General features: G+C 39.1%; 1 protein-coding gene across 2 annotated transcripts; it reads left to right on the plus strand.

The window, feature by feature from the left end:
* The first annotated feature begins 2,639 nt into the window (after positions 1–2,639).
* On the plus strand, positions 2,640–15,185 carry LOC124871521 (transcriptional regulator QRICH1-like). 2 transcript variants are annotated; one of them, XM_047370895.1, is made up of 12 exons: positions 2,640–2,747; positions 3,445–3,735; positions 5,721–5,816; positions 5,918–6,058; positions 6,742–7,515; positions 7,628–7,805; positions 7,908–8,062; positions 8,324–8,438; positions 8,594–8,702; positions 10,133–10,281; positions 12,118–12,208; positions 13,986–15,185. In XM_047370895.1, the coding sequence occupies exons 2-12, from the start codon at positions 3,481–3,483 to the stop codon at positions 14,170–14,172; spliced, it is 2,250 nt and encodes a 749-aa protein (XP_047226851.1). In that variant the 5' UTR covers positions 2,640–2,747; positions 3,445–3,480; the 3' UTR covers positions 14,173–15,185. The 2 variants fall into 2 exon arrangements, with proteins under 2 accessions (XP_047226851.1, XP_047226842.1); XM_047370886.1 differs by having other exon boundaries at positions 2,646–2,841.
* The last annotated feature ends 11 nt before the right edge of the window (positions 15,186–15,196 follow it).

The following is a 15,196-nucleotide window of genomic DNA, read 5'->3' on the forward strand; positions in this document are numbered from 1 at the left end:
TCTGTTTTTGAATTTTTGTCACATTTAAATGTTTCAGATAATCCAATAGCCTTATTATTTGACACGCATAACCTGAATAAATACAACATGCAGTTTTGAAATGATTTTTATTGTTTAAGGGAAGAAAAGCAATCCAAATGAAAAAGTTTTTTACTCTTAAACATAATTTTATATGCCAACCTCCGTGGCAACAACTGCCATCAAGCCTTCGTGATGGCTGGTTTGATTCAGCTATTTATGAGTACTTCTAAGCATAAATTGTTTTTTAAGGTGATGCCACACATTTAGATTTAAGCCCGAATTTTGACTAGGCTATTCCAAAACCTTCTGAGTCATTCATATTTGGACCTTAAGGTCATAAACGGAAGGCCAGATTTTTTTCTTCAGGATTTTCTGTTAGAAAGCACAATTCATTCTTCTGTGAATTACGGTAAGTTGAGCTCATGAAGCATCAAAGCAGACATCATACCATGTTTTACTTTTTGTATTATCTAATTTTTTATTACTGTTAATTTTTTGCAAGAGGTGACAGGATTTGCACCTTCTAATAAGTTTCATTTTTGTCTAACAGGCTATTTTCAGAAAGATTTTGGGATCACTATTGGAAAATATGAGATGGGTCTTGGTGTTCTTTTTGCCCAGTTTCTCTCTTATTCAGTCATGAAAAAGGACCTTAAGGCATGCGAGGTCCAACATGATATAGATTTTGTTCTCTGTTCTTTTGCGACCCCCTGGCTGAGTTATAGATGCATTCTTGGAGTATTTTTGATAGGCCAGCCACTCGTAGGAAGGTTCTCCACTGTTCCATGCTTTCTCCATTTGTGGAGAATTAAAAGAAAAACCGCAAAATTACTTCATTGTAAATTCTTTTCTTTTTACCTGCTCAGCAATAAATTAAGCATGCAAAATTTTATTAAATAAAATAGAAACATTATTGTAAGTCCGGAAAGGGTTTCAGACGTTTGTCCTAATAAAAGTTTTATGTTTACTTACTTTTTGGGTCAATTGTTTGATTTTGTTAGTCTAGAAAGTGTTTTAAGTCTATTCCCTGCCACAAAAATGAGAACTTTCTTTTTTCTTGCTGTATTTAGCAAAGTCTTTTTTTAATAAAAAGTTGCCTGCTGTTTTTGGCCCCACTTGCTATAATAAAGGAATAAAATATGGCTAATAAAAGAAAAATACTTTGTGTTGTTTCTAAAACTGTTCCATTAAAGAAGACATAAATTTGTCATTGAAAATCTCTCCTAAAAAATTTCAAAAATTTCAATCTGCATCAGCTCCATTTGCTGGAGGGCCAAATTTGTACCATTCTTGAACTGTGGATGGGGGGGCCACACAAAATGAATCCAAGACCCACAAGTGGCCATCGGGCCACACTTCGGACACCCCTGGCCTACTTCGTGGCGTCAAACAGATTCTTATTGATTTGACCAATTTTAAACTCTAACCTGTTACACTGCATTGAACAAGGGTCACCAAATATATTTTAGCCACAGAGAGCCTGAATGCATGTTGCTAATAATTAGCCAACTCGTATTGCTGTCCAGGCAGTTGTTTGCAGTATGCATACATTGTGTAGTGATAACGATAAATTTGACATAGTATATTGTCCAGCCCTAAAGGGGATCATCTTTTTGAGCTGCAGCATTCTGGATCAAAAGAGGCATGTTCATGTTTTATATATTTTTTGTGATCTGACATTTAAGAATTTCTTTTTGGGTCCCATCTATAAGAAAGAGGATGGAGCGATGGCCAGTTGGAAAATAGACAAACTGAAAGATGGATGGATAATTGGATGCCTGGATAGATGGTGGACAGATAGATGTTGAGATTACTGGTTAGATGATGGATGCATGTATTCGTGGTTGTATGATGAACAAATGGATTGATGCTGGATGGATGGGTGGATAGATGAATGAACTGATAATGGAACAATTGCCAAATGGCTCCTGAAGAATGGGTAGATGGACGGATGAACCTATAGTTGAATGACAGATGGATAATACACAGTTGATGGGAAAATTAATGGACAGATTTAAATGGTATTTTTTCAAAGTTGGAAAGAGAATAACATCAGGAAATAAAATTGCAGACTTTTTCCTGTCTATCTAGGAACTCTGTTCTCTTGGTTAGACAAGTACAGCACAGCTACTTCCCCCCGCCCTCTTTCGACCTTATTGGAGTACTATAGTAAAGTTATGCCATGGAATAAATGCCACTGATGTAAACACTGATTTAATACATTTGATATCAGATTAACAGTTGTACGGACAAAAATGGTTTAAAGCAAAGCTATTAACTAAAGGGCCACAATAACATTAACCAAAACATTAAACAACGTGGGATCACACCATGCCAGACTGAAGTGGGTGGGAATTAACTCTCACCTGCCCAGAGCTTCTGAGGCCCCAACTAAATATTCGGTGCATCTCTCTAGGACTACCTTAAAAGATTTAGAAGCCTGTGAACCACTAAGAGCGTCTCTCGGGAAGAACTGTGTTTTAAGGTAGAACGATATCTGCGCCATCCAGCCTGCTGTTCTGCTGGTATGAGTCGCCTTTAACAGGGTACAAGGCAAACAATGCTTCTCGCGATGTTACCTGTTGGAAATACCGCGAGAACACCTCAGAGTTACAAATCGGTAGCCTATTGGTTTGAGGACGTTGTTGTAAGATGGCGCCCAGCGGAATATGACTGTAGTGGAAAAAAATAAATACTACAGCTAACGGAATAAAACAAACCATTAGGTACCCGCTGAAAACACAAACAGCACTTCGCTTCCCTGCTTGTTGGAAGAGGGGCGTTGTGGACGACTTAATCTTCGACCCGTTATAAAGAAAGGTAGCCAGTGCCCATGCTAATGTTAGCATGTTAGCTTTAAGGGAATCAGAAAAAATAAGCAGTACAGCGCGACCGATACAGGAAGGTTAATCAGGGGGTGTTGGTTTTAACATATCCACAACCTGCTACCAAGCAACAACGCTGTCATTATTAGAGTTGTTGGCTCAAGCAGTTGCTTCTACAATACATTGATTAGCTTTATTTTGCAAACAACATGCGGCTACTTAGCCGTGCACCTGGCTAACCTAGCACGTTGTGTAATCAGCAGCTTGGTGAGCAGTTGTTCAGATCGTTAACCGTAAACATCAAATAAAATACATGATTTAAGTGTGCCTGTTTGGTCATGCAGCTGCTACCAACTAAGACTGCTGCATCCGATTTGGAAAGTGACCGCGCTTTTGTCCCAGCTCGTTTACGCTCAGCTGGAATTAACCCTTTCCTATTACAGCCTCTCTGTTTTTACCGGTCTTTTAGCTTCTTTGTCAGACTGATGTCAGTGTTGAATATGTTTTTTTCTTAAGGTCGTGAGTTTTTTTATGTTTATAATTTTGAGATTCGGAAATGTATCATTATATGCCTGAGACTTCTCTTTTTTTGCTTCAGGTTTCCACCTCATCTAAGTGATCACAGTCTGCAGCTATGAACAATTCCATGGATGGCACCAGCTCCTATGAGGAGCTAGTGAGGCAGAAAGCTCGGAGCATCCCTCAACATCGCATGAAGGAGTTCCTGGAGTCCTTGGCCAGCAAAGGTCCAGATGCACTGCAAGAGTTCAGCCAACAAAGTGGAGACACTACAACCACCACTACGACTATGGTTTACCAACAAGAGGCCAACTGTATCTATACAGACAGTACAGAAGTGGCTGGGTCGCTGTTGGAGTTGGCATGCCCGGTAAATAACCAAAGTTGCATTATACTAAGCAGTGCAAATTAAAAACTGACATTATCTTTTTATAAACTGGTTTTACATAAAATATGCTTATGGGATTTAACATAAAACAACATATTTAGGTCTATACAATTCACCAGTGATGTATCTTTGTTGTAATATCTGTGTAAAATCTTTATATAACAAAGAACAGTTTGGAATGCAACATATGCTGCCTGTTATATATCGTATCATGAGTTTGGTGTGCATTTAAAACGAGTGCGCATCAAGCATGCACGTAATGAATTGGTTGCATCCTTGTTGGAGTCCGATGGCAATATATGCACACACCTAACCCCGATAATATCGCCAAGATTCATAAGACTATATGAAGTGTTCGAAGCATTGTAATGCAGAGACAGGAAAATGTGTGGATTAATCACAACCGCCACTTTCATGATAATGTGAAAAAATGTTGTTGCAATCCTGACATACCATTATTTGGCAGCACTATTAACGTTTTATAAACAGTGAACTTCAAAACCTTTTTCACGGAAGAATATCAGCATGATATTAAATTGTAGATTAACTAAAGTTTCCTTTATTTTGATGAAAACCAAACAGAAGTCATTTTGAGGTTAACGGGTTTAGATGACTCGGACACTATTCAAGGACCTTTATCGTCGTATAATTAATTCTTTGTGAAGAACCTAGGTGTAATCATTGACAGCTCTCAGATTTAATGAGGAATATATTTAAAATAAATTGTCAAAAAAAGCTTTTTACAATCTTGTCTTCTAACCAACTGGAGCCTTGTTTCTTTCTTTAACGTCTTGAGAATGCCATTAATGCCTTTTATCATTGCTCTTTTAGACTGCTGTAATTCGTTTTATAAGGGCATCGTCTGCAGCTGCTGCGATTGCTGCTCCATAACTTTTTTCAGGAAATAGGATCGTGTTACTCCTGTGTTGGCCTCACCCCACTGGCTTCCTATCTGATACAGGATTGATTTTATTGTTAGATTTTAAAGTTCTTAACAGTCTTGCCTAATCTTATGTTGTTTTTTTTTAACCAACTGTAATCAAGAGGAGTTACAGCTCAAGCCAGATGCTTATAGATGGTCCAATATCCAAACTGACAGGTACAGGGTATTGTGCCTTTGCAGTTTCTTTTCCTATTATGTGGAACAGCTTTGCTGCTTAGGGCTTAGAAACAATAGACATTACTATTTAAGTGTTTTTCAAATATTTTACCACTTTATTCGTTATTTATGCCTGTTGGCTTTAGACTTTAAAGTATTATTTTATTGTTTTTGATTATTGCTGTGCAGCAACCTGATGCTATTTGTGTTTGTGTGTAAGTGTTTAAAGACAGTTGACAGGGACATGTTAATTTGTTTTATCTTTACTTTAAATTTGAAGTGAACTCCTATTTTTCTTTTTTTCCCCAGAATGTCACATATTTGGTTAAAGTGCCAGCTTTCCAAAAAGTAGTCAAAAGATGCATTTAGTTGACTTTAGCGTTTTGATGCTGCCTAGTCTCTCTCAAACCTTGAAGTCAAATTTTATGCCGCTGCATGCTTTTAGACAGGAACACATTTGACCGATAGTGATTTTGATTGGCAGTGTGTTACTGAAACATAGGCTTATTATTTTACTTCCAAGAAAGCAAATTTAACAGTTGTTTAGCTCTGGAGTTTCGGATCAAGGCGTCGAGGGCAAGTGTCTGGAGGCTTTTCGATGGTTTTCTGGTCCAGCACACCTGAATCAAACAGCTGAATAACCTCTGTAGCATGCAGTCAGATTCTCACGAGTTACCTTATTATTATATGCTGGAGTCTTGTTGCATAGACACATTTAAAAGCTGCAGGACACCAGCCCCTCTAGACTGAAGCTTGAGATCCCTGGCTTAGCTTTCTGATTAAAATAAAACATTAACCTCAGTGGCTGCAATGATTTTTTTTTGAAGTGCTCTTCTTATAATAATTTTAACTTTGTCCTCTGCTGCAGGTTCAGTTGCAGGTCCAAACACAACAGCAGCAGATGCAGGAGTCTACATCTCAGCAGCAGTCAGTGCAACACAATGTAGAACAACAGATTGTGCAGGTCTGAATATCAATTTAGTTAGGTATAACATCAGGTCATCTTATCGTGTTTTATAATAGTATGTTTCCACTTTTTGCTCTTTTGCTTATACTAATGCTCAGGTGCAGATTCAAGGCCAGCAGCAAGGTCAGGTGCTTGGTCAGGTTCTCCAGGTGCCTGCTGGCTCCCATCAGCAGCTTCAGGGTGTAACCACTGCACAGCTGATTCAACCTGGGGAACTGACAGAGGAACAGCAACAACAGGCATGTACATGAACTACTGGTACTGGAACGACGCATTTAGCTCGCAAGATGACCCAGAACAGGATGGGAATTTAGCAGTATTTCAAGAAAGAATACCCTTTTTTGTTTTTACAAATGGATTAAAAGTATCACAAATTCCAAAGAATGTTTTCAAGAACTTGAAATAATTCAGTCTACATGTGTTCTGTAATTTTTAAGTTTAAGGTGGCTCTACTGCCAGAAATACCAATCAGTATTCTCTTGTTTTTTATGTGTTTTCAGTGATTAACTTTAGGATAAACAAATCATTAACGGGCAGTTTAAAGAATCACTTTTGTTGAAAATGGCTAACTGTGAGTTGCTTTCACCTAATAAGTAACATCACCGACATTAAAAAAGTGTTTTTACCCATGGGAACATATGCTGCGTTTACTGATCTAAAAAATATCATATTTCTGAACAGGTGGTCAGCCAGCTGCAATCAAGAGGAAAATAGACAAATTCTGACCAACAGTTGATTTTCTTAATGGATCGATATGCTGTTAGATCCCTCTGTCTTAAGTTAGGCTGAGGTTATTTAATCATAAATCCTGATCTTTTGTATTGTTAGAGCTTGTGCAATGAGATGTTGTAATTTCCCTACAGTGTAAAACACAGCACTTTACTAGAGTAGTCATTTTTTCTTTTCACACTGTGTGTTTCAGCTGCAGGCCCAGCTGGTGGCAGCTGTGGCAGGCGGACAGCAGATCCAGATCCAGACAGTTGGGGCCCTCTCTCCCACCCAGCAGCAGGATGGTGCAGAGCGAAGGGTCATGGGAACCACAGTTGCCACATCTCAAGCAGCAGGAGTCCTGCAGCCAGCCAAAAAGCGTAAGGTGGACATGCCCATCACTGTGTCATATGCTCTACCTGGTCAGCAGGTAGCCACAGTCTTGGCTATTCCCCAGGGTCAGGGGCAGCAGCAAAGTTATGTGTCCCTGCGGCCCGACCTGCTAACTGTAGACAGTTCCCACCTTTACAGTGCTACTGGTACCATCACCAGTCCCACAGGTGAGACCTGGACCATTCCTGTATACTCTGCTCCTGGATCCGGAGGCCGTGAACAGGTCACACATATTGCCATCCCCCAGGAGGCTTATGGGACAGTGCAGTTGGCAGGGACAAACACTACAACAATAACCACAATGCCAACGCAAGTCACCGTTGAAAGTGACAAGTTAAAAAGCCCGGCTAGTCAAAGTCAGACTGTGCAGGCAGTTTCCAGCATTACAAGCTCTGCAGGGATGAGCGGCCAAGAAGAAGTGGTGCACTCACTGGCCGCAAACACGCTTTTTCCCGCCCAGCTGATGAACGGAAACATCCACATTCCAGTGGCTGTGCAGAGCTACTCCAATGCCACACAGTCCATTATCTGGGACCCACAGCAGCAGGTGTTGCACACACAGGGCCTGTCAGGGCAGGATGGACACCAGCTACAGGTAATAACACAGTAACCTCCTGTGTTGGACTGTCATCCGACATGTGCTTTATTTCAGCTCATCGAACGTTGATTTCTTTGTTGTTGTTGTTGTTGTTGTTGTTGTTGTGCAGGGTCAGACAGTGGTGGCAGAAGTAGACGGTCAAGGTCAGCAGCAAGTGCAGGTGCAAGAGCTGCTGCTGCCCGCCACGCTAAAGCCAGAGGAGGGGCTGGACGTGTGGCGGCTCTGGGCTCAGCGGAAAAATGCAGAGCTGGACAAATCGGATCAGAATAAACTTGCTCCAATAGGCCGTAAGTGACCCTGCAAGTTAATAATTGTTAATAATTGGTATCAAGACATGTAGATTGCCTTTATTTTTGTTATAACTGCTTTTCTAATCTCTGGTGCTTCAGGTCGCCAGGCACTTCGTTTCCAAGAAGACCTGGTGTCGTGTGCTGTTGCTGAGCTCTGCATGGGCCTGTCTTTCATGACAACAGAGGCTCGGGGGCTTGAAGGAGAATCATATGAGGCGGATGTTCTTTATTATGTATTTCTCTGCATACAAAAAGTGAGTTATCCTCATACATCCCTTTTTCCTTTTAATTTCAGAAGTTTACATTAAAGAATTGTTTTGTTCCAGTAAGCCTAAAAGTAAATATTGCTGCCTTTCCAAATAAGAACTAAATAAAACTTTCAAAAGTGGGTTTTGACAGTTCTAATTGAAGTCTAGGGGTAATTCCGTTTGTTTTGTTAAACATCACTCAACCAATGGACTACAAGTAAATGGTGCCACTGACGAGCTGCATCTCTCTCTCTCTCTTTCCTGCAGTACCTGTTTGATAACGGTCGAGTTGACGACATTTTCTCGGATCAGTACTATACTCGTTTTGCGCAGAGTCTTCATCTAATCTTGGAGCCTTGGAGGCCGTCTGTTCATCCGCTAGGTACAACCAGATGGTTTTTTTGGTTTTTGAGAGTTTTTTTTGTGTGCAATTTCTCTGACTAATCAGCTGTTCCTGCAAACTTTGAGAAGGAGTTATGTGTAGTACTCCTATAAACGTCCCAGCTCTTCCATTCTGCTCTTTACCGCTTTCCCCAGGATATGTTATTCCTAGTCATGTAACAGAGGAGATGCTGTGGGAGTGTAAACAGCTGGGAGCTCATTCTCCATCAACACTGCTCACAACTCTCATGTTCTTCAATACGAAGTGAGTTTCAAAGCCCCCCCTGTACCTTCACCTTGATTTTTTTTTTTGCGCTCACAGTGCTCATTTAATTGTACATAATTGAATGAATGTGTCAACATTGGTCTATGGTATATGTCTTTAATAGTAAAAAAAACCTTGTTTTTCTTTCTGTCTGAAACAATCTGTTTTTAGCTCTTTTCTCTGGTGTGATGAATTGGCAGAGCTGAGATAAATGGCTCCATATGGAATGGCTATAATTTGTGTCAGTTTCTATCTTTGAAAAATAGCCAAGCTTTTTGAGACTGGATGGTGGGCATCTATGAACAATTATTTTGATGTCTTACCACAAATTCTCAATTGGATTTAGCTGACTGACACAGGAGTGTGTTTTGATCTTAACTGTTCTATTGTAGCTCTGGCTATGCGTTTATTATCCTCGTCTCAAGTCGTTCTGCCTCTGAAAGGTTTTTAGCTTTATCCAACTTTCCAAGAACTCTGAACCTCTTCTCTGTCGCTGCTATAGAAAATCGTCCCCACAACATTATGCTGCCACCACCATGTTTCACCATGGGGGTTGCGTTTTGGCTGCTTATCTGAATCACGATTTATAACTCCACCTTGCGTTCTCCCGAGCTTTATCCCTGACCTGTCTGCTGTGTTCATTGATCTTCATGATGCAGTTTGTTCTCTAAAGTTCTCTAAGAAACTTCTGAGGCCTTCACAGAACAACTGGATTCATACTGACATTAAATTATACACCAATTTACTAATTATGTGACTTCTGGATGTAATTAGTTGCACGGGATTGTATTTAGGGGTATCAGAGAGGAATTGAGGTAAATACAAATGCACAACACAACATTCAGATTTTTATTTGAAAAAACTGCCAATAAAATGATTTGAAGTTGGCTGTATATATGACAAATTGTGCTTATGTGACATCTACCTTTTTTATGTGTTTATTACTGATGGCTAGATTTTTTTTAATATAGCTTGTGCAATATAGTCTCTTTCTCTAATGTATGGTGATAGAGGTATAATTTTACAGTTATAATGTAACGCTTTTTTACGTAACCAGTAAAAACTATGGTATCCTCCACATCTTTCTCTCTCATGTACTTCTTTTTGAATCAGAATCAGAATCAGAATCAGAATCAGAAAAGCTTTATTGCCAAGTACGTTTTTGGACATACAAGGAATTTGTTTTGGCGTAGTCGGTGCAATACAGTACAAGTTAAACAGTACAAACATATCTACAATATAATATAAATATAAGTGCACAGTTTTAAGTGAGTGAGAGTAAATATAGAGCAGTATAAGATGAGTCCAGTATAAGAGAGTCCAAGCTGAGCGTTAATGTAACGCATAGAGTTTTGTTCTTCCTATATCACTGTTGTCACCTAGCAGCTGTAAACTGAATGATTCCTGCCTCGCTGGCTGCTGTTTTCCAGGTATTTCCACCTACAAACAGTGGAGCAGCATCTAAAACTGGCCTTTTCAAAGGTGTTGAGACACACCAGGAAGAGTCCCAACAATCCCAAAGACAAGAGCACCAGCATACGGTACCTGAAGTCAGCAGAGAGGTTCATAGGACAGAAAGGTAAAGATAAACTGATCTTAAGATCCTTTTTTTAATGCATGTTCAGTTCTACGTTCAGTTCTGCTACGTCTGAAACTCCAGGCGGTACCATCTCAATGTTGGTGGGATCAACGTTTCATCACTGTAAAGCTGCAGTGAACACAGCCACATGTTTGGTACTTGTTTGTTTTAATACATATCGTTACATTGATTTAACAAACACTTCTTTAAAGTTGGTTACGATTGATTGGAGAGTAGCTGAAGTGGTTTTAGGCCTGATGAATTTGTGACAGGATTTTAATTCAAAGATTTTTTTAATGATGCTGTGCTGCAGAACTAAATGAATCAGGGTTCTACACATTGTTCATGTAGAAATTGGACTTTTCTCAATTTCAGTCCTTCATGATCATTTTAAAACATAAATTACTAAAGTTCTCAATAAATTTATGCCAGATATTACTGGAGTTGGCAGGCTTTAATTATGGACTGTGGAAAAAAACAAAGAGAGAAAGGACTGAAGGAAAGAAAAATTGAAGGATGGACAGAATAAATGGAGGTAGGACACAAACAAGGAACAAGGTAACATGCAATGAAGAAAGGACACAATGAAGGAAAGAAGCAAACAAAGAAACAAAAGAGGTAATTAGGAATTAATGGAGATGGGATACAAGGAAGTAATGAGGATACAAGGAAGAAGAGAAGGAAGGAAACTTAGGAACAAGGAAGGGAGACATGATACAAGGAAGGAAGGAAAAAACAGGACACAAGATGAAGGGATGTTGAGCACACAAGAAAGGAGAAATAAAAGGAGGGTAGGACATAAGAAATAAAGAAAACAAGATTACAGGGGAAGATGGAAGGAAGGACACAAGGAAGGGAGGAAGTAAAAAGGGAAGGAAGGAACGACAGAACCAATGAAGGAAGGAAAAAAGGCAATGTACAAGGCAGGGAGAAGGAATGACAATAGAATGGGCACAACCTGTAGACCAGGAGCATGAAAGTGTGGCTCGGGGCCATTTCCAGTCTTTGGAATGAGTTTGTGTTGCCCACAACCAGAATCTAAGAGCTTAAATTTGGTTTGCCTATTCAGGCGGTTAATGCAGATGCATTTAAAACAAAAGTTAAAGAGTAACTTTCAAAAAAGATACAAACAAATAAAATCTTAAAATAGAAAAATGTAAGGTGCAACACAAAGTATTCATCTTTATCAAACATGTTTGATTTAATAGTATATATAACTACAAACATCTAGTGACTTTCACTGTAAGAACTGGGCACAAACTTTTATTAAACTTGATTAAATTAAACAAGAGTGAGCCACATCCTGTTCTTGTTGCCGAAAATACACACCATTTAAAAAAACCATCAAGACAAAGACAAACAACCCGACAAATTTATGCCATTTTTATTAACCAGACAACCTGCGAGACTCTTTTTATGTTTCGGATCTACAGTGGTTTACATGTCGCTTTTCTACAGAAATCAGACTACGGTTCTTGTTTCAAACAAATATGTGTTTAGGTTAACGTCAAGGAGGTAAAATTGTTTTTGAAATTTTAACATGAAGGAATCAGGCACAAGAGATCCCAAAGGATGTATTTATTGTGATTTGCATATGGTGTCAAGTTTTTTAGATGCCTTCAGGCAGTCAGTCTGCTTTGCTGCAGTGTCGCCATTCTACACATTATTCACCACAACTGTTGACTGATTATTTTTGTGGTTCTACATTAACCAAACTCATAAGACATAATTATGTAAAAACTGGTCAGAAATAATCACTTACCTTTCTGTTAAAAACCTAAAGCAACAAGCTTTAGTTCCTAATCAAGAGTAAACCTGTTTATACTTTTTGTTCAGTGACAGATGACATGTACTCAGAACAGCTGGAGGACCCAGAGAACCCGCTACGCTGCCCCATCAAGCTCTATGATTTCTACCTCTTCAAATGGTAATACGACAGCTTGTTATAGTAGTGAGAGTCAGTTTATCTTAGAGGAGCTGCTATCACTAAATAAAGCAACAACTTGATGTAACTGAGAGGATGAGGGGAAGTTGGACTCTGCTCTGAAGTGTTTTAAATATGCAAGATTATTCTTGCCGAGAATCTGGGAAAAAAAAACGTCAATGCTGAATAATTCTTATAGTGAGGACCTGCTTTTTTATCTTTCAAAATAAACTGCTTTTGGATCTTTAAAAAACTTGAACTTTTTTTGGTCAGGGTTTCTGCAAGGTCAGGAAAAGAAAATTTCAATTCTAGGTCTTTAAAAAGTAGAGTTTCATAAAAAACACTGATCTCTGATTTTTCGCTCTGGCTGAAGGATTGGGCTCCATTTTGCCGTTTCAAAACTGCAATGATGCAGGAAAGCAGTGAGCTCAATCAAACCATATTTATCCCTAGAAATTCAGCCTTCCTCCAAACTTGCTGAAACATTCTACTCCTAAACCTGACCTAGCATACATTTTAGGTTTCTTTTATTAAAATCTTGTCACATTATTCCCTTCCAGCATCTTCATCATCTGAAAGTGCGCCTTCAAAGGTGAATTTAAGAGGTTTGGTTGGAAAACATGGATTTCAGTAGGTGGCAAAAATCCATCATCTGTAACTGTTATGAAGCCAACTACATGCTGGAGGAAGGCGTTGAAGTTATGTAACCAGGTGTAAAAGCTCTCAGGTCATGTGCCCCAGCTGCAAAACCAGTGCAAGTTGGCAAAGTTGTCCTTTACACGCTTATTATTGCTGCCTGGCAAAAACCTTAAAATCCATTTTAATAGTTTTCCTATGAGAATCAACTCTTATCACCTCTTATATTACCCATAGGTGTCATTGTAAAAATGGTTTTTAATTATTGTAAAAATAATTAAAAGACCATGTGACATGTGAGCAAAGTTATTTTTTTTTATTTCCTGAAACGTTACAGCTAAATAAGCTATGAAATAATTTTTCATAACTCACTTAGGTCAAACAATTTTTGGTGTTTTGATGTCTGTGGAAAGTTTCTATCATTCTGAATAAAAAAACATTTTCATACAGATGAGATTCACTTAAAACTTGGAAGAAAAGTTCAGAGTTCTTTATGGAAACCCAGACTCAAGCTCTACAGGGGCATAGATGCATCTAAAAGTTGCAGGACAGAACCTCTTGAAGACTGGAGTTTGAGACCTCTGGCCTAAATGATTTTCATAACTTGAGATCCAACGATCAGACTTTTCCTGGCAGATGCTGATTGTGACCAATGTCAATGCAAAGTGCTGCAGAGGTTTTGATTACAACAGAATATCAATGAATTACAAGGTTATCCCTATTTATGCAATAAAGCATGAATGGGGATGGCATTTGTCTGATTTTTATTTAAAAAGTGCATGAAAATACATGTTTTTAGTTTTGATGCAGTAAACTAATAAGAACAAATCTATTTTCTTGTACAGCGTTTGACCTGCATCTCACCGGTCTGGGGGAAAATCACCTGGTTCTGACACATAGCTGATTGATTATTGCCTCTGTCTTTACAGTTACTTCCTTTATATAAATGTTGAGAGATTTAGATGAACCCCACAAAATGTTTAGTAACGTATGAAATCCAGCTCTCCCTCCTCACCTCTTCCTGTTCCCACTGGATACTGCTGTATTTTCTTTGAGCTTTTGTAGGCAGATTGAAATCTTTGACATTTAAATAAGTGCACCCAGAAAATATCCTCACTCTACCTTCCCTTCTGTGTTTTCTCAGTCCCCAGAGTGCTAAAGGTCGCAACGACACCTTCTACTTGACTCCTGAGCCAGTGGTGGCTCCAAACAGCCCCATTTGGTACTCGACGCAACCAATCCCCCGGGAGCACCTGGGGCAGATGCTAGCCCGAATCCTTGTTGTCCGTGAAATCCAGGAAGCCCTTAACATGACGGAGAGCGTGCACTAGTTGGACCTGTAGAGGAGTAAAAACAGAAGGGACTCCTTCTGTTTTTCAGCCTTTGACAGCTCATTATGGAGTAGTTTGCTCTTCTCACTCCCCCCATTGTTTTGTTTTGGGGCGGCATGTATGTTTATAATGAGTGCCGGCCTAGCTTGGACACAAACTGTATATAAACTTTAAATCAGTACACAGGATGATTTGTCTCATCGAGGCACTCACTTTTTTTGTCTTTGTTTTGGCCAAAGGATGCCGAGTTTAATTCTTTTTTTTTTTTTTTTGTGTTGACCTAAACTCTAATTTAAAAGTTATTTCAACTGTTGGTTCACCTTACTGATAGTCTGGTATAAATGTTGATTTTCTTATCTGTTTTAATTTGTAATATATTTCCAATTGTCACCATGGTTGGCCTACATTATGCTGCTTTTCCTTGTCTTATTCCTTTGTCTGCATTGGTTGCCGTTAAGTCTCACAGTGGATACCTCAGTGGTATCAGAGCTGTACTAGGAAGACAAAGCTAGTTTAAAAAAAAAAAAGCTTTTTTAAGTTATGTAAATTTTCTTTCTTGATAGTATCTTTTTGATTGCGTTGAACCAACTGCTTGTTTGGAAATGCTGAGCTTTTGAGATTGCCTGCGTAAGAGCACCCTCTGTTGGAGCTTGGTGGTATTGAATCATGTTAGGACACAAATCCTCCTTGGATTTAATTGCAACACGCTGGCACCACCTAATCTGCTGCTAATACCAGTTGCCACAGGATCATGGTGTGGCAGAGGCAGCGCCGTGGGCGCATACATCTGCTGGATTTTTTATCTCTTAAGGACATCAACACAAACTAAAGAGGAATCTAATGTATCATGTCGACTGTACTCGATTAAAGACTTAAAAAGTGGATTAGCCCTATATGTTCTATAATGTACAATGCCAGTAGTTTCTCCATGAACTGTATTGGGTTTCAGTCATTTAAGGAGAGTGGCAGTGCCTGTGTGTTTTTCAAACATGACCTTTTTTGTACAGTCACTACACCACGTGTC

This window comes from Girardinichthys multiradiatus, chromosome 1 (genome assembly GCF_021462225.1).
Source record: "Girardinichthys multiradiatus isolate DD_20200921_A chromosome 1, DD_fGirMul_XY1, whole genome shotgun sequence".
NCBI classification, from domain to species: Eukaryota; Metazoa; Chordata; class Actinopteri; order Cyprinodontiformes; family Goodeidae; genus Girardinichthys; species Girardinichthys multiradiatus.